At 64.0% G+C, this 24,978-nt stretch overlaps 2 protein-coding genes across 6 annotated transcripts in view; one reads left to right on the top strand and one right to left on the bottom strand.

Annotated features, from left to right (window-relative positions):
* Window positions 1-178: 178 nt before the first annotated feature.
* Window positions 179-11,161, top strand: STK25 (serine/threonine kinase 25). 2 transcript variants are annotated; one of them, XM_059929172.1, is made up of 12 exons: window positions 179-358; window positions 800-922; window positions 5,010-5,183; window positions 5,894-5,950; window positions 6,453-6,561; window positions 7,202-7,359; window positions 7,444-7,629; window positions 8,113-8,258; window positions 8,424-8,538; window positions 8,720-8,791; window positions 10,318-10,454; window positions 10,637-11,161. In XM_059929172.1, exons 2-12 carry the CDS (start codon window positions 893-895, stop codon window positions 10,674-10,676), a joined length of 1,224 nt encoding a protein of 407 aa, XP_059785155.1. In that variant the 5' UTR covers window positions 179-358; window positions 800-892; the 3' UTR covers window positions 10,677-11,161. The 2 variants fall into 2 exon arrangements, with proteins under 2 accessions (XP_059785155.1, XP_059785154.1); XM_059929171.1 differs by having other exon boundaries at window positions 5,010-5,240.
* Window positions 11,162-11,279: 118 nt separating this feature from the next.
* The window catches only part of FARP2 (FERM, ARH/RhoGEF and pleckstrin domain protein 2), a 90,509-nt gene continuing 76,810 nt past the window's right edge, over window positions 11,280-24,978 (bottom strand). The window contains exons 16-27 of one of the 4 annotated variants that reach the window (XM_059929167.1): window positions 24,808-24,941; window positions 24,391-24,472; window positions 23,355-23,604; window positions 22,386-22,516; window positions 19,304-19,372; window positions 18,656-18,745; window positions 14,909-14,991; window positions 13,948-14,066; window positions 13,548-13,708; window positions 12,437-12,544; window positions 12,101-12,252; window positions 11,280-11,809 (exon numbers count right to left, since the gene is read on the bottom strand). In XM_059929167.1, coding sequence (XP_059785150.1) covers window positions 11,740-11,809; window positions 12,101-12,252; window positions 12,437-12,544; window positions 13,548-13,708; window positions 13,948-14,066; window positions 14,909-14,991; window positions 18,656-18,745; window positions 19,304-19,372; window positions 22,386-22,516; window positions 23,355-23,604; window positions 24,391-24,472; window positions 24,808-24,941 — 1,449 coding nt within the window. In that variant the 3' untranslated portion in view covers window positions 11,280-11,739. Of the gene's footprint in view, window positions 11,810-12,100; window positions 12,253-12,436; window positions 12,545-13,547; window positions 13,709-13,947; window positions 14,067-14,908; window positions 14,992-18,655; window positions 18,778-19,303; window positions 19,373-22,385; window positions 22,517-23,354; window positions 23,605-24,390; window positions 24,473-24,807; window positions 24,942-24,978 lie in introns of those variants that run through there. The other 3 variants (XM_059929168.1, XM_059929169.1, XM_059929170.1) reach the window with 3 other exon arrangements.

The following is a 24,978-nucleotide window of genomic DNA, read 5'->3' as shown; positions in this document are numbered from 1 at the left end:
GAAGCCGGACTCGGAGTCCCAGCGAGCTCCGCGGCGCGCCTGCGGGCCGCGACACTGCTCCACCACGTGGCCTGCCGGGACTTGTAGTCCAGCGCCTGCGGGCGCCCCGGCGCAGGGCGAGAGAGGGACTCGGTGTCCCAGAGAGCCCCGCGCTGGGCCACGACGCCGCGCGCCCTCGCCGTTGCCGTCGCCGCCGCCGCCGCCACCGCCGCCGGGCTTTCTCCGGCTGCCGCCGCCACTGCCGCTGCTTCGCGGACTGGAGGGCCCAGGCATCTCCGGGCGAGCGGAGGCTGCGGGTGGGAGCCTTCGTAGGCACTGCGGAGCGGGCCGGGGGAGGCCGGGATGGAGCCCCCCGGAGGTGGGCGCGCTGCCGGGCGGGCCCGCGCCTGGGGCGGTTGGGGAGGGGGCCGGGCGGCTGGGGGAGCGGGGCGGGGGGACGGCTCCGGGGGCGGGGTCGGCGGTGGGGGTGGGGCGCGGAGAGGGCACTGGGGGCGGGGTTAGGGGCGGGGGTCCTGGGTCTGAAGGAAGGGCAGGGGCCGGGGGCGGAGGTGTGAGGGGCTTCGAGGAGTGCCCGGTGTTGGGTAGCTCCTCCGGGGAGGCATTGGGCTGGGCCGGGCGAGGAGGAGAGCGCGGCAGTGGGGATCCTTCGGAGGAATGGCCCTTCCTGCTGACTCCAGCCCGCTCCCAACCCCAGCTGGTCCCCAGATGGTTGGAGGAGGGGGCGGCCGCCGGGTCCCAGGGGAGCGGGGAGCCCCGTGTACCCGGAACAGGGCACCGAGCAGGCTTGCTTTCCCTGCAGTTGACTGAAGCGGGTGAGCCGGGTTCCAGAGCCTCCAGGCGGGATCTCGGGGCCTCCCGGCGGTGCAGCGGATGGTCTGAGGGCCGCGCAGACATGGCTCACCTCAGGGGATTTGCCAACCAGGTAAGGGGGGCGTCTCGACCGCGGGCGTGTGTGTCGTCGGTGCACGTGCGCCTGGCACGGAGCGCTGGCTGCAGGGTCTAGAAAGGGCGCTTCACCAAGGTCTGTCTGTTGAAAGTCGTCCTGGCGTTTCCGAAGAGCAGCCCCTCCTAAGGCGTGTGTGGGTTGAAGGGAGGAGCTCGTGGGGAGCCCTGTGATGCACAGCCGTGGGCAGAGCGGGGAGCAGTCTTGCGGTGCTCAGGCTTGGTGGGCGCAGGGCCGACTCCGGTTGGCTGGTTTGCAGCGTTCTGTGGGGCAGGGGTCTCCAAGCCTGTCAGCGTAGAGCCACAGTGCAGGGTCAGCGGAGGGCGTGCAGAGACCTATCTTGGGAACGGGGCCGGCCCGCAGGAACCTGGGTCTGCGCATCTGGAGGCACGTGGAAGGTCGGGATCCACACGGAGCCTCGGCCTGGGCAGGGACGCTGGCCGTGTCCGGCTGGGGCAGGGGCTGGGGGGGGGACGAGAGGAGCTGGGAATGGGATTTAGCAGCTGTTGGGAGAGTCGGTGTGCAGGGAAAGCCGAGGACACGTGTGTGCGTGTGTCTCTCGAGGGGGCTGGAAAGGGCTGCCTCTGGGCTGGAGGTGCCTGCCTGGAAAGCGCCCACTCTCTTTCTTTTTTGGCTGATTGGTTCTCATAATTCCCGACACCCAGCCACCCTGAGGCGTCTGGCTTTGCATGTTAACTGCCTGACTCCTGGGGACCGTCCACCGTGTGCCCTGAGGCTGCGTGGCTCCGGATAAGAGCGTCGGGGGCAGCCGGCGTCCGGGCTTCTGGGCCATACGATTCTCCCTCTTTTGTTAGTTCAAATCGAGTGTGACCGGAAGCTGATGTGAGGCGAACCACCCTGGGAGTCGGGCGTTCCTGCGTCCTAGCTGTTGGGTCTTGTGTCCTTAACGTGTCGGCTCCAGCGTGGTGTAGGCTGACCGCTGTAAGGTGTTGGGAGCTCCTCTTAAAGAGAATATAGCGCTCAGTCTCACTTCCGTTGGCTGAGTCTGAGGATGGGTGCCCAGGAGGAACAGGAAGTGTGTGTGTGTGTGTGTGTGTGGGCGGCAGGGCCGGGGTCAGGGTCAGCTCCAGACCCAGCGGGGCTCCTTGGAGAAGCCTGGAGCGCCTCGCACAGTTGCTGGGCAGGGCGTCCTGGACCAGCTGTGGCTGCAGATGGGCCCCAGGGCTTGCTCACTGACGCTGCCGGGAGCTGGTGGGTTTTCGTTCATCAGTGACATCTTGTGTCTTTTAAATTACATGACTAAGATGCTGGGAGGGAAGTCGGGCTCGAGTTTATTCTTATAAAGAGCTATAGGAGTGGCTCCCGTGGGTCCCAGAATGAGAAATTGGAGCTATGAGCCACCCCTGTACCTGTGTGCTGATGGCACTTGGGGTGTGGCCTGGGCGTCCGGATCAGTCGCCCGGGGAAGGGGGCGCAGGCCCGAAGGAGCTGAGGAAGAGACCCCAAAGGAAGCAAGCCCCTTTTGTCCTTCTGGGGGTGGAGAGACTTGGTCGCTGTTGGCGGCAGGAAGCCGGACGGGACGTTGTTCTCTCTTGAGGTGGTTGTCGCCGTGGCCCTTTGAGGCGGTCCCGGCGTGGGGCACGGGCTGCGCTCCTCCACAGCCGCGGGGGCCCTGGGCGTCAGGCCCGCGCCCAGCTGGTCGCTGCCCTGCCTGCAGGGTCTGGATGGCTGCAGGGGGCACCGCGTGCACGTGGGCTGCCGCCCGTCGTGGGGTGGCTGGGGCCGTCGGGCACCCCTCGACTTGGAGGGTGGCGCTAACGGCAGACGTATCACTAAACGGACATACAGACAGACGCACTGCTAAGTGGTGGCCGCAGACCTGGCAGCCCCAGGGCTGATTCAGAGAACCAGGCTCTGGGCCCAGCGAGCAGCCTGAGCAATTGTCCGGACCGCGCGTGTCGTCAGGAAGGGCAGCCGGAGACCCGGGCTCCGGAGCCCTTGTCTCTCCTTCCGCGGGCAGGGCTGTGAGCAGGTGTGTCTGCGACATGCCTGCAGGGCTGGGACCGCGGCCGGGAGGCTTCCTGTCACGCTGTCTGCTCAGGGGACTGGCCTGTAGCACTGGGGACCCAAAGAGGGTGAGAGTTGGGGCCGGGGCTCCCCACTTCCCTGCCGAGCCCGGAATCTGGTTAGGGGTCTGCCCTGTCTCCCACTTCGGGGCCGTGGAGGGCTGGGCGCCCTGCCTGGGGTATCCCTGGTCAGGCCGCTGCGGGGGACCAGACCCAGCCCTGCCCCGCGTGGAGAAGGCGGGGAGCGTGTGTCGCTGGCAGAGGCCCGAGAGCGGGAGGGACGGCGGTGCCCATTCGTGCTGCCAGCCCTCGGCCCTCCTCCCCTGGCTCTTCTCTGAGACCACCTCAGAAGGGGCACCGGCTGGACCGGAGGCGTCCCCGGGGCCGTGCCAGCGCTGGCGCGGGCTGGGGCTGGGGCTGGCTTGCGGGTGAGTGGTTTGCTGGGCCGGCCCCCAGGGGTGCGAGAGGCCCTCCTGGGCTGGCTGAGCCGAGGGGCACTGGCGGAGGGGCAGGCGGAAGGGGGCCGTGTCCCAGGCTCGCTGGCCCAGCCCTCCCCGAGGCCCCGTCACCTGCTGCCCTCTCCTGGGAAGGCAGTTCGCTGGCCACTTCGGGTTGACACGTCATCTCAGTCTGGAGCCAGCTGGGCCGCAAACGGAGCTCTGCCTGGGCGTGAACCCGCGGGGTGCACGTGGGCTCTGTGCTCCCCTGGGCTGTCTCCTCCGGACCTGGTGAGCGCGGCCGCCCTGGGATGGGCCCGCCCTCGGCACCAGCGCGGACGGTGCTTAGCAGCCGAGCAAGTGGTGACTGTGCCTTTTAACGCCGCCGCTTTGGGTGGGCGCCCGCCCAGACGCCCTCTGGGTGACGGTGCTTGGGGTGGGAGGGACGTGAGTCCTGGTGGATTTGAGGCCCGGCAGGGCTTGGAAAACCCTTTCCGCCTCTGTCTGGACTAAACGCTAGGCTCCCTGCCAGCCTTTCCACGGGTCCCGCCCAGGGCTGCCGAACCCCACGTGGGTCCTGGGGCTCCAGCGCCTGTGCGGCCGCTCCAGGCTCTAAGAACGTGGTCGGTGGCGGGAGTGAGGCGATCTCAGGAGCCCAGGGAACCGCGGAGCGGGGTGGGGGGATGCCAGGGGCGCCCCACCCGCTCTCTGGTGCTGCTGCCTCCACGCAGCCCCACGTGGAGCTGTCTCAGCCTTGGGTGCACTGAGGGTCAGGGTCAAACAGCAGGGTTGTCACCGCGATGCCCCTCTGCCACCGCCTCCAGGTGCTGGGACAAGGAGGCGCCGAGCACCTCCTGCGCCGGCGGCTCAGCGCCTGCCAGGGCGGTTTTGTGCTTCTGTCTTGGGGACTGGGCGGGATGGCGCTCCGTGTGTTTGAACATCCGGGATCGAGCATCCAAGACAGTGTCGGTTTTCAGCTCTGCGCTGGTGTGAGGACTGATCTGGGGGCTCGAATGGGACTCTCTCTAAGGGGTGTGGCTTCCGGGTGCGCAGGGAGAACTTGGTTAACGCGTGCTGGGTTTGTTTTTTGTTTTAATTCACGGGCTTTATCTTTTAGAGCAGTTTTAGGTTTACAGGAAGGTTGGTGAGAGTTCCGTACATCCCTCGTCCCTTCCCCAGGGAGTTTGTTGCCGTCACTGACGCAGCGTGGACGGGCTGTTTCTCACGAGGCCGGCAGGGCGCGTGCGGTTGGCTCCTGGGTGGTTACAGCGTCGCCCGGGATCGCCTCACTGGCCCCAGCTCCCTGTGCTCCACCGACTTGTCCCTCTTAACCCATCACTGTGCCTCGCTGGGCCCTCCCCATGCGGGGGGTGGGGGCAGGTCGGGGTGCCCTGCGTGGCCCCTCTGCCTGCCCACGGCCCTGGTATCTTGCCTAGAGCCCAGGCCTCGCCGCGCTCTCTGGGGGCGTTTTCCCTTGTATGGAGGGTAACTTTATCTTCTGAACGAAAAGGGATAAAGGAGGCGAGGAAAGCATCTGGGGGCGCGCCTGGCTCTTCTCAGCTCTCGGGGTCACCGGCTGCCCGGCCCACCCTCTGTCCCCAGCACTCTCGCGTGGACCCCGAGGAGCTCTTCACCAAGCTCGACCGCATCGGCAAGGGCTCGTTTGGGGAGGTGTACAAGGGCATTGACAACCGCACCAAGGAGGTGGTGGCCATCAAGATCATCGACCTGGAGGAGGCAGAGGACGAGATCGAGGACATCCAGCAGGAGATCACGGTGCTCAGCCAGTGCGACAGCCCCTACATCACGCGCTACTTCGGCTCCTACCTGAAGGTGCCCGCGGGCTGGGGGCTTGCTCTGCGCCAGCCGCGCCGGCGCCCGCCCCTCCGGGGAGCCGTCCAGGTTCCCTGTGGCCAGCACGGGGACGGCCCCGGCGGTCCCCGTGTCTGCTCGGGAGGCCGAGGCTGGGTCTGGCCACACGTGGGCCTAGTCTGAAGGGCGGGGGTCCCGACAGGTGAACACAGACCCAGCCTCACGGTGGAGAGGGCCCCCAAGAAGCGACAGCCCCCAGGGCCAGGCGTGCGTGCAGAGAGGGGCCTGGCCTCGTCCTGAGGGGGAGCCCTTGGGATGGCAGGGCGTGAGCAGGGTCCCCGGGGTCGGCTGGCTCCGGAGTGGCCTGGCTGCGCCCGCTCCCCAGCGAGGGTGCGTCTGCTGGGAGCGCTCTGCCCCCCCCCCTCCCCCCCCCTGCAGCCGGAGCCCGGAGCCCTTCCCAGGAGGGCTCTGAGGGCCGGGGCTCGGCTGCCGACCGGGCACTTGGTCTGTCTGCAGAGTGTCTGCAGCGCGGGCGTGGCGGGAGGGGCGCCAGGCTGGGCTGCCGCAGCCCCTCCCTGGTGGGCGTCCTGGCTGAGTCACCCCTGCTGGGGGCGTGTGTCGGGGTCCCATGCTTGTCGGCTGCCCCGTGCTGACACGCGCTTCTCCGGTACCAGAGCACGAAGCTGTGGATCATCATGGAGTACCTGGGCGGCGGCTCCGCCTTGGACCTGGTGAGGTGTGGGCCGCGCGGTGGGTGGCCCGCAGGGCGGGGCCAGACTGAAGTTGTCTGGGGGTTGTCCTTGGGCCCTGGGTTCCCGTGACCTCCCTCCCTTTGCCGTCTTGGCGCGTCGGATGTTCCTCGGGACCCAGCCGGTGCTGAGGGGTCCCGGGCCTCTGCGGGCCTCTGGGGGGTGGGGCGGTTAGCTCCCCCAGGCAGACAGCTCAGGGGTGTGGCCGGGACCCCGTTGTCAGCTGCTACGTTTACAGCGAAGGTGAAGGTAGCATGTGTCTGTCCTCAGAAAAGGGCCTCCCCCACACCCACGTGACGTGGCATCTGGAACTTCTCTCTTGAGAGTGGGTAAAGAAGTAGGAAGCCCCCGCCATCCGGAGGGTCACCCCGCGCCCGGTAGAGAGGAGGTCGAGCTCAGGCCTTGGCGCTGGCTCTGGGTGGCGGGGAAGGGAGGGTGGGTCGGCGTTGCAGGGGAGGCCCGAGTGTCTCCTCTGTGTCTGCAGCTTAAGCCGGGCCCCCTGGAGGAGACCTACATCGCTACCATCCTGCGGGAGATCCTGAAGGGCCTGGACTACCTGCACTCGGAGCGCAAGATCCACCGAGACATCAAAGGTCCCTCGGGGCTGTGAGGTGGCGGGTGGCTCCGGGGCTGGCGGTGCTCAGTGCGCCCAGCCTGCGCCCCCCGTGGCCTCGGAAACCCAGCGGTTCCATCTTGCTCTGTCTTCCCGAAGACACTGCCAGTAACGGACAGAGCTTTCTGAGTACCGTGTCCCCGCGCGCTGGCAGAGCAGCTCTGCACGTAGCGTAGGAGGGACCCTATTTAGGCCAAAAACATGGACTCTTGCTCAGGTCTTAGATCTGAGCGTGAGGTGTAGTCAGGGCAACCGTGCTGGTGTACACGAGTGGCCAGGCCACCAGGGAGGGACGTGGCTGAGGGGCTGACGGGAGGTGACTGGGCAGAGTGAGGGGACGGTCAGGCTCACCTCCGCCTGTTGCGTGATTTGGGAGGAAGGGCCGTCGCTCTGTTTGTGGGATTTTTCATAAGAGGCGACCACCAGGAGGGCCCTGGAGCCTGGCCTGGGGGGAGCACGTGGCTGGGCCCCTCGTGCGCGGGTGCCCCCCGGCAGTGCCCTGGGGCCCTGGTCAGGTCGTAGGGTGGACGCCGGGAGGGAGGCGCTTCCTCGGGCAGCTGCATGCGGGCAGGAGCCCTCGTGGCGCTGAGGGTGACGCCCCGCTGTCCTGTGTCGAGCAGCTGCCAACGTGCTGCTCTCAGAGCAGGGTGACGTGAAGCTGGCAGACTTCGGGGTGGCGGGGCAGCTCACGGACACGCAGATCAAGAGGAACACGTTCGTGGGCACCCCCTTCTGGATGGCGCCCGAGGTCATCAAGCAGTCGGCCTATGACTTCAAGGTGGGCGCGGTGGGGGGGCGGGGGCGCGGGGGGGCGCGCTCAAGGTGCCCCGGCTGCAGTGGCCCCGTGTGGCTCTCCGTCCAGGCCGACATCTGGTCGCTGGGGATCACGGCCATCGAGCTGGCCAAGGGCGAGCCCCCCAACTCCGACCTCCACCCCATGCGCGTCCTGTTCCTGATCCCCAAGAACAGCCCACCCACGCTGGAGGGCCACCACAGCAAGCCCTTCAAGGAGTTCGTGGAGGCCTGCCTCAACAAGGACCCCCGATTCGTAAGCGCCTGCAGGCCCCCGGCTCCAGGAGGTGCCGGCCTGCATGGCTGGGCGGGTTCTGGCCGCGCTGGAACCAGGCCCCAGGGGACAGCCCTGTGTGTGTGTGTGTGTGTGTGTGTGTGGGGGGGGTGTGTGTGTGGGGAGGGTCTGTGCTGGGAGCTGGGAGGCGATGGGGCCTGAGGCCCGTCCCCTGTGCCAGGTGCCCCCTCGGCCCAGCCCCTCCTAGTCCAGGGCGGGCTCCGCTGCAACCCCCGGCCGGGTCCGGGGACGCTCCGGAGGGCTTCCCCCCGGCGAGGACAGCGTGCAGCCCACCGCAGCCTCCCTGTGGCCCCCTCCCACCTGGAGGCCCCTCACCGAGCCCCCCGGGAGCAGCGAGGCCGAGGCCCAGGGCTCAGCCCCGGCTGCTTTGCGTCTGAGCCCCGGGAGCTCGAAGGGCGGAGCTTGGCTGCCCGGCGCCTGGTGACCCGTGTCTGTCCCCGGCAGCGGCCCACCGCCAAGGAGCTCCTGAAGCACAAGTTCATCACGCGCTACACCAAGAAGACCTCCTTCCTCACCGAGCTCATCGACCGCTACAAGCGCTGGAAGTCAGAGGGCCACGGCGAGGAGTCCAGCTCCGAGGACTCCGACATGTAGGGGCCCTGCTCGTCCTGTGGGGGCTTCGGTGGGCGCAGGGGCGGGGCCCCTGCTCGGGGGTAGGGATTGGGTGCTTGCTGCTGGTGTCCCGGGCCCAGCGTTCAGGGCCGTGAGGCCAGGTGGACTTAGGGGCCCTTGTGACTCTTCCCCTTCCCCTTCAGCGACGGAGACCCTGAGGACGGAGAGCAGGGCCCCGTCTGGACGTTCCCCCCCACCATCCGGCCGAGCCCGCACGGCAAGCTGCACAAGGGGACGGCCCTGCATGGCCCCCAGAAGGTCTGGCTGGCCCCAGCCCCGTGCCCGCGCCGGGAGGGTGGAGGCCTGTTCAGAGCTGACCGGGGGGGAGGGCCGTGGGGGGCACGCCTCCTGGGCACGTGTGCTCCCCAGGGCGGGTTTCCAGGGGACCGGACACGGGGTGCCTGAGCTCGCGGCCCTGCTCACCCCCCCCGCTTTGCAGTCAGCAGAGCCTGTCAAGCGGCAGCCGAGGTCCCAATGCCTGTCCACGCTGGTCCGGCCCGTCTTTGGCGAGGTGAGGGCCGGGCCGGGGTCCTGGGGGCAGGGGCTGTACCGCTGTTCTTCAGAGATGCTGCCCCCGCAGGGCCACAGCAAGGTGCGCCGGCCAGCCCGCCGGTGCGCGGGCTTTCTGGGTCCCGTAGAGCCCACGAGGGTGGACCCGCGGGCCCGGCCTTCCGAGTGGAAGGGCCAGGGATGGCTGGGGCAAGCTGGCCTGAGGTGACCCTCAAGTTCCCAAGCCTGCCAGGGTTCTCTGGGGTTCCAGGGCAGCTTTGATCACGAGTTACCGTCTTAGGACCTTTTGTCTTGAACCAGAAGCACGGGGTGACTCTCTCGTCTAGAGAGAGGCCGGGAGATTTAGATCTTGGTGTTGGGTGTCAGGCCCTGGACAGGGAGCCCTTAAGGGCAACTCCCCAGTGGTCACGTGACCCGGTGTCTGTGTCACCTGCTCATGGGCAGTCGGTAGTATCCTCAGGAGCATGAGTCAGCCGGCAGTGGGTTGTGGTCAGTTTCACACCCAGGGTGTCGCTGGCACCTGGAGCCCGGGGAGGGGGATGGGATGTTGAGCGTAGCGGCAGCAGAGCCTTGCCACGGAGGGTGGGGTGCGGGCATGGGGCAGGGGCGTCAGGACGCAGGCAGGCACGCTGCCACCTCCAGGGGCCTGGAACGCCTGGGGCGGGGGGAAGGGGATGGGGGGGACTGCCCCTGGTTGTGCGGGCACCTGGGGCTGTGCGGCAGGAGCTCGTGGGGCTCAGTGTAGACAGCTGGATCAGAAGCCTGAGCAAGGCCGCACACGGGGCGGGGCCGGCAGCTCTGGGCTGCCTGGTGTGTGTGCGTGTGGGGGGTGTGTGTGTGTGTACACGTCCCAGCTGCGAGGGGGGGGGGCTGTGCACAGGGCAGGGCCTGGGGCTCTGGGGCTGCGTGGTGTGTGTGTACACGTCCCAGCTGCGAGGGGTGGGCCGTGGGCTGGTGTGTCTGGGTAGGGAGGTAGGTGGGGAGGTGTAGCCCCACCTAGGCTGGCTGGGGCCCCCCCTTAGGGTCCTGATGCTGAGGGCTGGGCCTAAAGTCTGGCTGCTGGGTGGGTGTCCTGGAAGGTGTGTACCCCTCTGTTTCTGTAGTGTCGGGCGTGGTGGGGATGGCCTGACCAGTCTCCAGCCCCTCCCTGCCAGGCCAGTTGCAGGGAGGGCATTCCTCTCCTTTGGGTCCTCACAGCCCGGTGGTGCTGGTGGCCCCCTAGTCCCAAAGGTCGGGCCGGCGGGGTCTGGCTGTGTCCTCTCACTTGCCGGACCTGAGCTGTGGGCTTCCAGGACCCTGGTCAGGAGGGAGCCACGAGATTAGAGAGCCAAGACCCGAGGACTCCCGTGGTGCGGCGGCAGGCAAGGGGGTGGGGCAGCCACCGCCTCTTCTGGGAGCCCGTCCCTCAGGCGTTCCGGGGACCTGCCGTCCCAGCTCTGCGTGGAGGGACCGCGCTGCAAGTCACAGGCGAGGGGGGCAGGCTGCCAGGCTGAGCCTCTGAGCAGGCGCACGGGGGTCTCCCTGCAGCTCAAAGAGAAGCACAAGCAGAGCGGCGGGGGCCTGGGGGCGCTGGAGGAGCTGGAGAACGCCTTCAGCCTGGCTGAGGAGTCCTGCCCCGGCATCTCGGACAAGCTGATGGCCCAGCTGGTGGAGCGGGTGCAGAGGTGAGGGTGCTGGGCTGTGGGGGGGGGAGGGGGGGAGGCCCAGGACGCGCTTTGGGTGCTCGCTCTCGGGACAGGGCAAGCGGCGGGACGGGGCCGCACTGGCTGCGCTCGGCGTCCCGGAGCCCCCACCCCGGCTGGCACTCCCAGGCGGCAGCAGCAGTGACGGGGTGTCCGGTCTGCAGGTTTTCACACAGCAGAAACCACCTGACGTCAGCCCGCTGAAGCCGCTGCGTTTCGCACACAGGGGAGAGAGGGGCCTTCGTCTTGAGCTGCCTTGTCGAGGACCGCGCTGACTGGAAACCCCCTGTGCTGCCGGGGCCGCGGGCCTCCCTGCCGGGCCACGCCCCCAGCCCCAGGCAGAGGGCCGCCCCGTTGCCACGCCCCCTCGCGGCCAGGCCACGGCCCCACTCGGCAGCAGAGCAGCGCCGGGCCGTCCCCTCTGCGGGCTCCCAGGCGGCGTGGCCACCCAGACTGAGGGGCAGATATGCCTCCTCCCCACCCGGCCCGATGGCCCTCGGAGGTCGTAGATTTGCCTTGTGGTGTTGGATCAGGTACCATGTCTTCTCATAAGTACTTGTGTCAGCCAGAATGTTGTTTTTTAAGAAAAATCGAACTTCCTTGCTTCCCTAAATAGTCTGAGGTTAAGGAGTTGGTTTTCATAGAACGTTGAGAGGTTCCTGCCACTTTCAATAAAGACCTGACTTGGAGACATGCTGGTGGTGGCCGGGCGGGGTCCACAGCCTGTGCTCCAGGCCTCCGAGTCCTCATCACAGCACGCGGGGACCACGTGTGGCCCACTGGACGGCGAGGGGCAGCACGCAGGCACGCAGGAGATGCCCTTTATTTCTAACCACATGCACATTAGCACAGCACACCTCCTGGGGACTGATAAATTATGGGGACTTTTTGCAGAGGTATGTGGGGTGGGCGGCAGGGTGGCTTCTGCTGGACTTCCATGCAGCTGTGACCCAGGGGCCCTGTCCCCACCCCTCATTTCACCCAGCCTGAAAGGCAAGGTCCTGCTCTGGAGGCGGACAGAGGGCAGGTGAGCACCAGCCTCGTCAGTGCATGGAGCTGGGCCTGTTTCCACGCACACGCGTGTTCGTCCTGGTGCCCCACGGGGCCAAGAGAGCGACTGGGTCTTGAGGGGGCCTGTGCCCCTCCCAGGTGTCCCTGTGAGGCCCACCCACTGCCAGTCTGCAGGGGGCACACGGGACGAGCAGTCGTGGGCACGTGCTGGCCCTGCTCTGCTTGCTCGGCTCTCCTCAGCCGGGCGGGGTGGGCTTCACGCCTCCTCCTCAGGGGTCCCGGCCCTCCCTGGTGAGGTGCTGGCGCTCTCGATCACCTCCATCCACCTGAGAAGAGGTTTCGGAACCGTCAGACCGGCCCCCCGCCCCCCACATGCTTGTTTGTTTGGGAAGCAGGGGGCGTGCTCTGGCCATCAGACCAGTGGGGCTTGTGCTCAACTGTCTTCCCAAGAATGACCCCAAATGACGGAATGGGACTGAGCATGGGCCAGTTAAACGCCTGGAAGCAGTGCTCGGCCCTTCCTTTCCAGGACCCAGGAAACTCGCCTCTGGTGTCCTCAGTGGAAGCAGGAGAGGTGAGGAGATACGGGGGGCCCTGGCAGCCCCCCGCGAAATTACCTCCCGAATGTGTATTTGCTCTCAGCCCGGAAGAAGTAGATGTGGGACTTGAACTGGAGCTTGAAGACGTGCTCCTTGTGGATGCCGTCGGCCTCCCCGGGGAGGCTCACGCTGTAGCCCAGCAGCGGGAGGCTGGCCAGGGGGCAGTCGTCCTGGAAGGCAGCAGGGCACGCGCTCGGCACGCGCCCAGCCCCCGGCCCTCTCCCCACACGGCAGCGGCGGCGGGGCCAGGCTCGTTCGGAACCGAGGGGGTTCCGTGAGGGCGCAGTGGGCGGGCAGGGCGGTCCTGCAGTGCCAAGGGCAGAGCCCCCCTCAGGCTCGGTTAAGCACCCCTACCTGGTGAGTTTTGTAGAAGAACAAACAGAAATTGGTGAAGACCACCCAAAGCTTCTGCCAGCCGTTACTGTTCTTGAACTTCCTCAGCAGGTATCCCGAGAGCTGGTTCTGAAAGGAAAAGAAAAGCCTGTGGGCCTGGATGTCCAAGGACCGTCAGCCCCTAGACAGCCACTCTGCGGGCTCCGTCCTCGCAGGGGCCTCCTGGGAGCAGGTGTCTCCCCAGGATCACCCGCCACAGGCTTCCCTGGCTCCGCTCCGCACTGACGGGAACGCGGTGCCCTTCCCCGTGCCGCTCGGACGCTCTGCGCGTCGGCAGTTAACAACCTGAAGGATGGTAAAAAGTCTGGAGAACGAAGTAGAATGACGCTGTTTCTTTCCTGTCATCACAGATCCCCTGTAACAGACACGGAGCCCAGACTGGAAGGTTCTCAGACGGTGGGGGACAGGGGTGCCCCGTCAACAGAGGCCCACGCAGCCAGCCAACCCTGGTCCCGGCCCGCAGCGTGGCGCCCCTCTGGCAGGGCGAGGGGGAGCCGCCCCGCTCGGCCCCGAGTCCTGGCGCCGCTGTGCGCTGGCCCTTGTGCCCTCCGGTTGGTGCCACCACTTCCGTCCTCGTACCTCACTCTGGGGCGAGGCACACGGGCCCGAATACATCCGCAGACGGCAGGGCCCTCCCCACGACGCAGGCCTCTGTCCCCGTCAGGGTTGGTGCTCACGAGGGCCCCGCACCTCTGACACGTGACGGGGTGGCACAGACGGCGGACGCGGTGTCCAGGGCCACTCCGCCGTCTTGCAGGCCCCAGCGAGCTGGCCACGCTCCCTGCTCCCCCCGCCGCCGTGTCAGGACCCCCCGCGCTCCTCGCCTGCTCTGCTGGTCCCTCCCCCGGCTTCGGCAGAAGCTCAGGACAAGTGGAGGCAGAGGTGGCCCGGGTGCAAAGAGGCCGCTCCCGGCGAGGGAGGCAGCCATCCCGGGATCCCGGGGCGACAGGCCCTTCAGAGAGAGCTCCTGACGGCACCCACCCGGCCCCGCCCACCCGGGCTGCTCTCCCCCGCCACCGTGGACCCCGGGTGCCCCATCAGCCCACACAAGCAGGGTCTCCGGTGGCCGCACCTCGACGGCCGCGCTGCGGTCGGCCCTGGAGATGCTGGTGGTGCGGTCCCAGCACACGTGCATGGCGGTGCTGACCCGGTGCTGGCCCGGCCCCCCTGAGGAGCAGCGGGCCCCGCGAGCGTCGTCTTCCGACTCCTCCAGAGAGACCTCGTCGGAGGGCCCTGGGAGAGAAGTCAGCCCCCGCTCAGAGGAGACGGGAGCCCCCCCCCCCCGCCCCCCGGCCAGCAGCAGGCAGGGAGCGAGACCACGCGCTGCTCCTGCCAGAAGAGCTCCCGCCCCTCCCGCCCGCCTGAAAGGTCCCTTGTGGACGGAGAGCACGTGGGCCCAGCGGGCTGCCCGTGACCAGGGGGACACCCACAGGAAAGCTTCCTTGTCTCCCGGGGGCCCAGGCAGCACTCACCGCGGGGAAGGGGGCCCAGCACGCCGCCCGGCGGCGCCAGGGCCGAGTCGGCGCTGCTCCTGGCTGCATCGATGGCGGCGTTCAGGTCCCTCATCCACTTTTCTTTCTCCAGCCGGGTGCTGCGGGGCAGGGCCGAAGCTCAGCCGCTGGGCAGGGCCCACAGCCGGGGCTCCCGGCCGCGCCCCCTCCCACTGGGGGGCAGAAGGTCAGGGTGCCTGTTTCCCCCTCGTGCGCCCTGTCCTTCGGGTCCAGAGGGCTTGTCAGGACGCTGCGGGAGGCCCAGCCTGCATCCGCCACGCTGGAACGGGGGTGCGCTACCGGGTACTTTGTTCCTGGAACGGGTTTTTAAGTCTCTGGGGCTGTGAAGCTGAAATATGAGACTGGGTCCTCGACCATAATTAAGCTGCCAGGGTTTCCTGGTGGGAGTCCAGCGCCCTGTGCTATGACGTCAGCCAGCACCCCGCAGGACGGGAGCTGAGAGCCAGGCGCCGCCCGCCCGGACGCAGGACGACGCCTCCTTCGGAAGAAGCTGGGGACGCAGGCTCCCACAGGGGAGGGACCGGGCACAGCGTCCAGGCCGCCAGGAGCTCGGGTCGCCTTGCTGTCGACAGGGCACGGGGGGCGGGGAAAGCGTCCGTTTGCCACTGTGCTACGGCCCAGTCAGCTCCTGCTGCCCAGCTCCGGGGCGGGAGGCGAGTGACGCCAGGCCTCGGTGTGGCCGCCCCGCCGGGCTCCCCCCGCTAGCCCGCCGGCCCATCCCTCGAGCAGCCAGCAGTGTCACAGCCAGTCTCTGCGGATGGTCTCACGGTCACAAGCTCCCACGGACAGTGAAGCTGCTCCTGCGGCCGCGTAGCTTTGAAGCAGCGCTCAAGGGGCCGTGTGTCCCCGTGACCGCGACACTCTCACAACTCAGAGGGGACCAGGGCCACTGGGCTGTGGAACGTGGGCGGAAGGCCCTTACCTGGCTGCCACTACGACTGTCTTCTGAGCGGCGTAGATGGTGAAACAGTGCGGGACAGACCACTCATTCTCGCGTTCTTCCACCTGCGGACGGGAGAGGAGGCAGAGCGTGACCAGGAGCGGGGCTGGCGGAGCCCGAGCTTGCGGCGGGACACAGGTGCTGACCAAGCCCACGCCGACTCTACGAGGGGCTACAGGAGACACGAGGGATCCCCGCGCCATGGCGCCTGCTGCCCAGGTGGGCAAGCCGAGGGCCATGGGCACCTAACTACTCACCGGTGGGTCCAGCACTATTAGCTGAAAATCAAGCACGGGAAAAAATGTTGAGCATTTTAGTTGAAAAGGGAGTTGGACAATTCATGTTTATAAAGTGGTACCAAAAGCTAACAGAGTTAGATTCAGGCTAATCTCAGTTATGAGAGATTAAGAGAAATAACTCCAGAACAAAGTATTCCTTAATCAGACCTAAAAACCTAGAGGAGAAACTGTCCTCTGACCAAGTGAGCTTGTTCTAGGAATGAGGAAGGTGACTGATGGAACCCACCCTGTCACAAAGTCGAAGGGAGAAGAGTGACCATCCTCCTCCACATGCTGAAACACCTTTGCCAAAATCCCACATGTTATTTCTGATAATACCTCTTAGATACAAACAGAAGGAAACGGTGTCTTTCACAAGCCAAGAGTCACCATCCTTCCCTCCACAGTCAGGAGCGAGGGCTGGCTGTCTGTCCCCAGGAGCAGCCAGTTACAGGCGACCCCCCCCCCCCGAACATGGGACGCCAACCACCGAGCCTCACACTGGACTTAAAAGGGTCTGAAACTAACATGAACGCAGCCAGCAGGAGGTTATCAAGATGTCAGCTGCCCCCTCCAAGTCAATATGTAAATTTAATGCAGTTTCAACAGAAACGCCAATGGTGTTTCTTGAAGGAATTTGTCCAAATGACTCCAAAGTTGATTTAGAAGAATTAAATACTTGAGCAAAGAACTGTTTAAAAAGAAGGACAAGGGAAGGAAGTTACCCACACAGTGACTAACCCTTACACCGCCACTAATTAGAAGAGTGTAGACTGATGTTGGGACAGACAGAAATGGAACAGGACCTTCAGAAAGAATCCAAGTGTAAAGACAAGAATTTCTTATATGATAAAGGCAGACTTTGGGATCAGTGAGAAAATGGAGGATGCAACAAATAATGGGAAAACTGACTATACGAGGAGAAAATGTTACATCCCAATCTAAAAACATCAAAACCAACAAATTTTAGGCAGATCAGGTAAACGAGAAAAAACTGTAAGCCCATCAGGAAAGAACTCCCACACCAACATAGTCTTGGTGTGGGAAAGACTTTCTGAGCCCGTGCCAAGGACAGAAACCCTAAATTAGGAAAAGATGGACAGACTGACTACAGAAAAACGTCTAAGTTCACCCCTTCAACACGTATTCGTCGGGCCTCTGTGCCCGTGGCCATTCTAGGAACAAGACAAACGCGATCCCCGTCTGGAGGGAGTTTATAAACACTGAGGTGACACTGAACTGCAGGCAAAGTGACGGGAATTACGTACCTGGAAAGCACCTGAGACCTGGAAGGGTTTAGGAATGCTTTACAAACGCTAACAGGCCAGAGTGACAGACGCGGCCGGTGCCTCCTGGGGGAGGGCAGAGGGCGCAGGAAGCGGCCTTGCTGGCTGTCCCCGGGGCGCGGAGGACGGGGTGGACGGCCAGGGCTGCCCAAGGCTGGGACGGTGCAGGCGCAGACGGGCCTGGAGGGAAGGCCACCCGATCAGCCGCTCCCACAGCCACTCAGCGGGAACAGGGAGCCCCAGGCTCACATACACGCGTGGCTGTTTATCTCAAGGCCATAACTAAGGACGCGTAGAAAGATCCAATGGTGCTGTTTCTAATTCTGAAAAACTAGACGTAGCCAAAACGTCCAGTGCAGGGAGCTGGTTAAATAAACTGGGGCTCGGCGCGCCAATCCACTACCCATGGCTCCTGAGCCGGTGGCAGAAGCAGAGGACACGGGAGGACGTTCGAGATGAACTGCCGAGCAAAACCAGTGCGGTTACACAGCAGCTTGCGCAGGGCGTCCCCCGGATGACGGCGGAATGCCGACAGCACTCACTACCGGGCAGCACGATGGCGGGTGCTCCTCACTGTGCATCTTCAGCCTCTCCCTACGCTCAAGGCGTAAGTTTTAACGCAGACGGGGTCTGCTTCCAGGGGTGGCAGGGGAGGTCATTCAAACTGACCCCTGTTTGCTGAGAGTTGGAAAAGCTGAACAAATGTTACAGAGACACCCGTGGAGGCTCTGACGCTCTCTGGAAGGCGGTGCAGTGCCCAGCGTGCGGATGGCGGTGAGAAGGGCCAGACGCCACGAAGGAGAAAGGGGCAGAGGACGGCGCTGACGCTTTGGGAATTGGGAACTGGACAGGGGTCGGACCCCACCCATCCTACACCTGGATGGGGCCTGGCAGGGCTGCAGAGAGAGGTGTTCACCGCATAAGATGTTCTGGACAAACGGCACATCTTTATGGCAAAAACCTGAACCTGGCCGCCTATCTCTGCTGTTCCCAAAGATGGGTTCCAGGCCGAGTCTACACTCAAGGGGGAGTCTCTCCATGACCTTCAAGGCCACAGAAGGCACTGACCACGGAGGAGAAGACAGACCGCATCACATTAAGACGAAGAATTCCTGCTCATCAGAGACAACGTTAACATGCCACGCGGCACTGAGACGGTGGGGATGTGGACACGCCCTGGCGGCACGTGGCGTGGACAGAGCATGCGGTGCGGCCCAGGCCCTCAAGAGCTCTGAAGACAGGGCTTGCGCCTCTTCACGGGGTGGAGGTCAAAGGGCAAACGAGAGGCCACACAGCACGACTCGGGGGAGGTCGCCGCGAGCTTCCCTGAGGCCAGTCCTGACCTGCAGCCCGCCCTCTCTTTAGCGGTGGTGCTGTTTTACCATTTTAAAGCTGGGCGTGTGTGAAATAACTAATTATGGTGGCGAAAGAAACCAAAATCGTCAGTATAAGAAAAAAGAGAGGGCTTCCCTGGTGGCGCAGTGGTTGAGAATCTGCCTGCCAATGCAGGGGACACGGGCTCGAGCCCTGGTCCGGGAAGATCCCACATGCCGCGGAGCAACTGGGCCCGTGAGCCACAACTACTGAGCCTGCGCGTCTGGAGCCTGTGCTCCGCAACAAGAGAGGCCGCGATAGTGAGAGGCCCGCGCACCGCGATGAAGAGTGGCCCCCGCTCGCCGCAACTAGAGAAAGCCCTCGCACAGAAACGAAGACCCAACACAGCCAAAAGAATAAATAAATAATAATTAAAAGTGCTAATAATTAAAAAAAAAAAAAGAAAAAAGAGAGAAGTATAAAATCAAGGAGGTGAAAACTCTACAGTCTTAAGAATTAGGGGTCCAGCTTTCTCTTTCCAAAGCTGTGTCAGCACCCAACCCCTCCAGCAGCACGGTGGCCCCCGCGCCCGACCCGGGTTTTTCACGGCGTCCCCCCCACAGGACAGGGCCCCCTGGGAGGAGTGGGTGGGTCCCCGGCGGAGCTGGGCCTTGTCCTGCAGGGGCTGCTGGGCTCGGTCAAGAGGCCCTGGAGGGGCTGCAGGTGGGGCTGTTTGAGCACCAAGAACAGCAGCCATACCAGGGTGAAAAGGCACGAACAGCCCAGCAGGAGCTGCTACGCGGCACGGCCCCCGACCAGCGGTCCGGACCCGCCCGGCGCCGGGCGCTCACCACCATGCCGCGCAGCGGAAGGAGCCCCCGGATCCGGAAGTGGCTGGTCCCCGAGGCGCCTCTGCTTGTGTACAGCAGCATGTCTGAGAACTGAGGGACCAGAAGCTGTAGATGAGTGAACTCTAAAAACAAGTAACAAGGACTCAACATCTTAACAATCAGACCAACTTCAACTGCAAGGGCCCTGTGTGCTTACTCAGTTTGCTGGAGGTTTTTGGCAAAAAAGGGATTTTTGTTTCATTCATACGGTCATTTCGGCCAGGGGTGACCAGTAACCACATGGGCCAGCAGACCTCTTGGGCCAGTGGGAGGCGGTGGGGGGCTGGTCCTGAGAGTCACCCCCACCCAGGAAGGCTGGGGTTTGACTCCACTAGCTGGGCGCGAGGAAGGGAGCCGACAAAAGGGGACCTGCTGGCGGCAGGGACTCGCTGGGAGGACCTCTGGGCTCATGAGTAAGGCCCTGCGAACTGACGCTGGCACGAGCAGAGCGGTCCTGCAGCCGCGGGTGTGTGGATTTTTCTACCTTCTGGCTTTTGCTCATCCTGCAGACAGGTGTCCAGAACCCGGAATAAGGACCCTTATTTCTGTGACCCTCTCCTGGCTCCTGACAATGAGGCCGCCCGCCTGGACCGTGCCCATCGCACCTACCAGGAAGAACATCCTCTGCTGCAGGCCCTTCCTGGTGAGCTTGTGGAGGCAGCCCTCGCGGATAAACTCCTGCAAGACACCATCGGGGTCCCTGTGTGCTGGCCGAGGGCACCTCGGCAGATGGCACGTCACCCTCCACACTCCTCCGAGCCCCTCGCAGGCCCCCTCGGGCCCATCTGCGGCGCCCTCCTGCCCGGATGGATGCCTGAGGACCTGCCGTGCTGCTCCAGCCTCCCTCCCGTCTGCTCCCCTCGGTCAACCGCATCCTGTCTGGTGTCGGGTAACTCGGTGCCCGGTCTCTGAGCTCCCACAGGCCGGCTGCGCTGAGAGCTGGCACACAAGGCAAAGGGCACTGTTGAGGGGCAGCTTCTGGAAGGTTCCACCATGGAGATGACGTGAGTTCAGCGTGAGAAAAGCTGGGTGGGGCAGCTTGAGAATGGGAGGGAGGACAGGACACCTGGTTCCCACCAAACGTCACAGAGGACTTGTCAGCTGCCGCCCTGGCGCTTGAGCAGAGGATTCCTAAGGCCACGAAGGTGCTACAGCCCAGAGTGAGACCCTCCAGTGGGCTAAGGCTCAGCGGGAGCCCCCCGTGTCCCGGGCAGCCCTCTCCCCCCGGGACTCGGGGCTCCCCTCACCGCCGGGCCAGGCCCCGCACCTGCCTCCGGGGCACAGATGTCCGACATCCCTAACTGCCTGCGCCCCGGCTGAAGCACCGTCCCGGGGGCCCCGAACAGTCCGCTTTGGACTATTTCTGGGCACTCTTCTACCATCTGCTGTTCTATCAGACAAGCAGCACGGGCTGGTGCCCCGAGAACACGCCCGAAGACCCCAGCCTTAGCAGCCCTCAGATGACCTGAGCAAGGGCACAGGGAGGAGAGCTCATCCAGTAATCCTCACGGACACAGCGAGATGCGAAACCAGCCCCAACCCAAGGGACAGCCCTGCAGGAGGAGGAGGGCGGCCCCCTGCCCTCTCTGGGCCGCAGCTGGCAGGCCTTCCTGCCGCAGTCGCAGGGCCAGCTCCGCCGCTCCCCAGAGACCCCAGCCCTTGGGGGTATGCTCCCCGAGGCCCTGCCTCCTCGATGCCTGGCAGCACTCACCCTCGGGGCCTCGTCACCCACCTTCAGTTCACAGCCCTGCCCTTCGACCCTGCGCTCAGGTAACTGGGGTGGTCTCGTCTCTGACTGATGCACGCATTTCACTCGGGGAGGCCAGGAACCCCGGGGGTTAAGGCGGGACTCGGGGACCCTGACTAATAGCAGCGGTGACGGCAGCAAGGCCGCCCCGGGGAGCCCGCCCCGGCCCCTGCTCTCTGTGGCTGCTCCTGTTTATTTGCCCCTCTGGTGACAGTTTCCTGGGGCCACCATCTATAAGTCACTGCGTGGGGCACTCAGAGAAACAACAATGTAACAAGAGCCCTCCCACCTCCCAGGAGCTCCCAGCCAGCAGCAGCCCTGGGAGCCGTCCGGGAGGGAGAGGAAAGGGGCTGTCCTGGCTCCCAGCCAAGGCCCTGCTCCAGGAGGGCGAAAGCTTCCTGTCTGTTTAGTCTTGTTTCTTCGAGCTCATGGTCCCACACTCGCAGCACCTTTCTTCTAACAAGGCTAACGCAAAACAGGATTTATACACCCACGCTCCAACACTCTTACGTTTGTGCTGAGACAGGAACACCCCTGTGCAACCCTTTTTTTTCGGGATCTTAGTTCCCTGACCAGGGATCGAACCTGCGCCCCCCGAGTCCAAAGCAAAAGGAATTAGTGACAGAAAGTAAGCAGCCCGGGAGACATACAGACCCACGGAATACAACTGAAGGTTCAGAAATGAACTCACGCTCCGTGGCCCACTGATTTTTGACAAAGGAGTGAAAACAGTTCAGCAAAGGTGTTGGGACAACTATATATCCACTTGGAAAAGAGCAAAGTTGGACCCATATCTCACACCATATACAAAACTCAAAATGATCAGCTCTAAATGTAAGAGCTAAAACATAAACAACTTTTAGATGAAAACACAGGGGTAAATCTTCATACCTTGGATTAGGCAATAGTTTCTTAGCTATGACACCTAAAGCACAAGCAACCAAAGAAAAAATAGACAAATTAGACATCAGCTAAATTAAAAACTTTAATGTTGTAAATGATACCACCAAGAAAGTGAAAAGATAACCCACAAAATGGGAGAACATATTTGCAAGTCATATTCTGGTAAGGTCTGGTATCTAGAGTAGATAAGGAATCTCGCAACAGTAAAAACACAAACAACCCAATTAAAAGGTGGGGAAAAGAGTTGAATAGGCACTTCTCCAAAGAAGGCACAGAAATGGCCAATAAACATACGAAAAGATGCTTGATGTTAGTCACTAGGGAAACGCAAATCACAAGCACGAAGAGATGCCACTATGTACCACCAGCATGGCTAGGATCAAAGACACGACATGGAGAAGTGGGAACCATCCTGTACCCCTGGTGGGAACGTAAAGCGGTGCAGCCACCGTGGACAAGTCTGGCGATTCCTCAAAGTGTTAAACACCGAGTAACCACGTGACCCGGCAGTTCCACTCCTAGGTATGTACGTTTGTGCCCAGGAGAAATGAAAACACATGTTCACACAAGGACTTGTACGTGACGTTCACAGAAGCACTATTCACAATGGCCAAAAAGTGGAAACAACCCAAGTGTCTATCAGCAGATGAACAGGTAACCAAAATACGGTGTCTCCAGAGAATGAACACTACACAGGCACAAGAAGGAATGAAGCCCCAACATAACACACAACACGAATGAAGCTTGAAGACACTGCGCTGAGTCAGAGAAGTGAGACACAGAAGGCCGCACACCGTGAGAGTCCATGTGTATGAAATGTCTGGAGAGAAGTCCAGAGACAGGAGGCCGGGGAGCGGGGCGGGGGTGGCTGCTAACACGGATGGGGTCTCTCTTGGGGGAATGAAAACGTTCTGGAATTAGTGGTGACGGCTGCACAACCTCATGAATATACTGAAAGCCACCGAGCCACACATTTTGAATTATATCTCAATTAAAACCAGTGAAGTAACCAGTGCACAGAACTTTCTCAAAGCCACTCACCCTGCCGGGAGCAATGAGGTTCTCTATGCCGACCAAGTCCCGCTGCAGCTCCATCAGCTTCTGGAGGTTCTCCAGCCGGGCGAGGCTGTGCTGGAGGGTGGAGGTCACCTCCGTGATGGCCTTGAGGGCTTCTGCGTGGAGAGGTCCCTCAGTACAGGTGCCCGGGCAGGGGAGCTGGGGGTGGCATGGACAAAACCCTCCACCCACCAGTTTGTGGCAGGAACTGACAATTTAAAGGTGGTTTTAACTCCAGGAGCATTGTACGCAAACTCCTCACAGGACTGCCAGGGACAGCAAGTGTGGGTCCCTGCAGATGACCTGAAACTTGGACTTGTTCGGCCCAAACTGCTGACTAGCTCACACTCAGGCTCGGTGAAGAGAAAGGGGGCAGTCTTTATAAACAACTATTTAACGTTACGGGCAAAGCAGCGTCGCCCGCCCTCGTTTTAGCTGTGCTGCTCTTCTTTCACATTTCCCTTAAAATGCATGGAAACATTTTGGGCAATTTTGTCCCTTCCTTTTTGGCAAACACGAAACACTTGCTTTTAGGATGCAGAGGAAGGGCGCTGTCCACATCATACAGTCCGTTTTCTTCCCTGTACGTCAGAAAGTATCTGATCTATTCTCAGGACACCGGGAGGCCCGGTGGAAGGAAGGGCTACCTAGTTCTTCACCTTGTACGTTTAGAGACAGACAGTGGTGACCCGACCTGAGAGGCAGTGACTTCCTGCTCTACGTTTGTGCTGCAACTGGAAGTCAGTCCTATCTGAGGTCACAAGGGTCAGGGTTTATTCCTTCGTCCCTCTCACCAAAGCGAGGAATGACAAAGCCCACCGACATCAGAAGCTTCCCTCAGGCCACGTGGCCCCCAGGCGTGCGGTTCAGAAGCCGACCACCGCCCCGTCCCCCCCGGCGCCGCGGGCGGAGGACCGGGTGCCCGCGGGGGCGGCGTGCCGGGCGCGCACTCACCGCGGCGGTCGGCGCGGTCCTGGTCGCCGCGGCCGGAGTCCTGGCGGTCGGGGGCGCACAGGCGGCGCAGCAGCAGCCGGTAGTGGCGCAGGCGCTGCAGCGGCTTCAGCAGGAAGGCGTTGAGCGGCAGGTAGCAGACCTTCTGCAGCTCGAAGTCCCGGCGCAGCGCCTCCAGCCTCCGCAGGCGCCTGCTGGCCGCTTCCAGCTCCGTCAGGACCTCGTGGAGCCTCTGGAAGTGGCGGGTGAGCGTCTGCGGGGCGGGGGGCGGCTGAGCGGCTGCCCCCGGGCCCCGCCCGCGCCTCTCGGAGCCCCGCGCGCCCCTGTTAGGTCTCCCCCGACCCCGGTCTGCCTCGGTGGGCATCACAGGGGACCCGCCGGCCCGGCGGCCGCGCGTGCGTGTGGACCCTAAGCTCACGCGGCGCGCCTCCGCCTCCGGGACGCGTTCACCGCCCGCCCCCAAAACCGGGGGCCTGGAGGCACGGCGGGCCTCGGGGGCGGGGCCTCGGCAACGAGCTCGCGGCGCCCACCCCACCGGTCCCGGTCCCGCGAGAGCGCCGAGCGCTGGAAGCACGACCCGCGCCGCCGCCCGGAGCGCTGAGGCCCGAGGAGAGGCCGGGAACGGGAGGGAGCCCAGAAGCCCCGTCTCGGGGTCGAGCTCAGCAGGAGCGGCTGCACCGGCCCGCGGCCCTGAGGGGCCCTGAGGCGGGACGCAGCCCTCGGGGAGCGCTCTGCATCCTGAGGAGAGCGCGTCGGGGCGAGTGGCGGCCGGCGGCAGCGCTGCGCTGGGCGGAAGGCGGCTCTCAGCGGACCTGCCCTGGGGGGGGGGCGCGTGTCCCGAGGAGGGCGGTCCCCGTGGACACAGCGCGCGGAGGGGGGCGCGGGCTGAGCTGTATGCCGTCCTCGCGGGACGCTGAGCTTCCTGAGGGGAGAGCCGCCCTGCCCTGTGCATCACTCTCCGGGGAACAGCGTCCTGACGGGAGGCCGGCGGCCACACGGCCAGCTGCTAGGTCGAGAGCCGCGCGCACGCCCGCGCTACCTTTAACTGAAGCATGTTGCTGAGCAGGACGTCCCCGATTCGTCGGTGGTCGCCTGTGGCCTGGGCACTGGAAGACCCCTCCCTGGAGCGGAGACGGACAGACACGGTCAAAACCTCGCGACAGCGTGCGAGATACGCTTCGCGTGCTGCCAGGGCCACGGCGGGTCCCAGGCTCAGCAAGACCAGCACCGAGAGGCTCTGAGGGCGAGGCCATCCTCGACAGAGGCAGTTGTCACATCCCAGCCGTCCGCGAAACGGCGGTGGCCAGGCAAAAAAGGGTCTCCTTTGAGCCTGCTCCTGTCCCCGCCTCTGGGGTAGGGTGAATGCACGCGACGTTACCTATGGACTAGCGCTGGCCGTCTCGGTGGAACAGTGGCCCTTGTGAATTAGCTAGGAAGCCGGCACGCGGGGCGTTACCAGAGCGCCAGCCTCTGCTCCACCTCGCGCAGGAAGCCTCTGTGGAACTCGTAGATGGGGTCGATGTTGGAGAAGAGCAGGGTCATCAGGTCCGCAGGCATGGCGTCCGCCTTGACCACGGCGCTCCGGAACCACTGCCGGGACAGCTCAGGGTGACCAAGGGACCCGGCC

Source organism: Balaenoptera ricei, chromosome 7, assembly GCF_028023285.1.
Source record: "Balaenoptera ricei isolate mBalRic1 chromosome 7, mBalRic1.hap2, whole genome shotgun sequence".
In the NCBI taxonomy this organism is placed as follows: Eukaryota; Metazoa; Chordata; class Mammalia; order Artiodactyla; family Balaenopteridae; genus Balaenoptera; species Balaenoptera ricei.
Note: the sequence above shows the minus strand (reverse complement) of the source record. Positions and strands in the feature narration are given on the sequence as shown.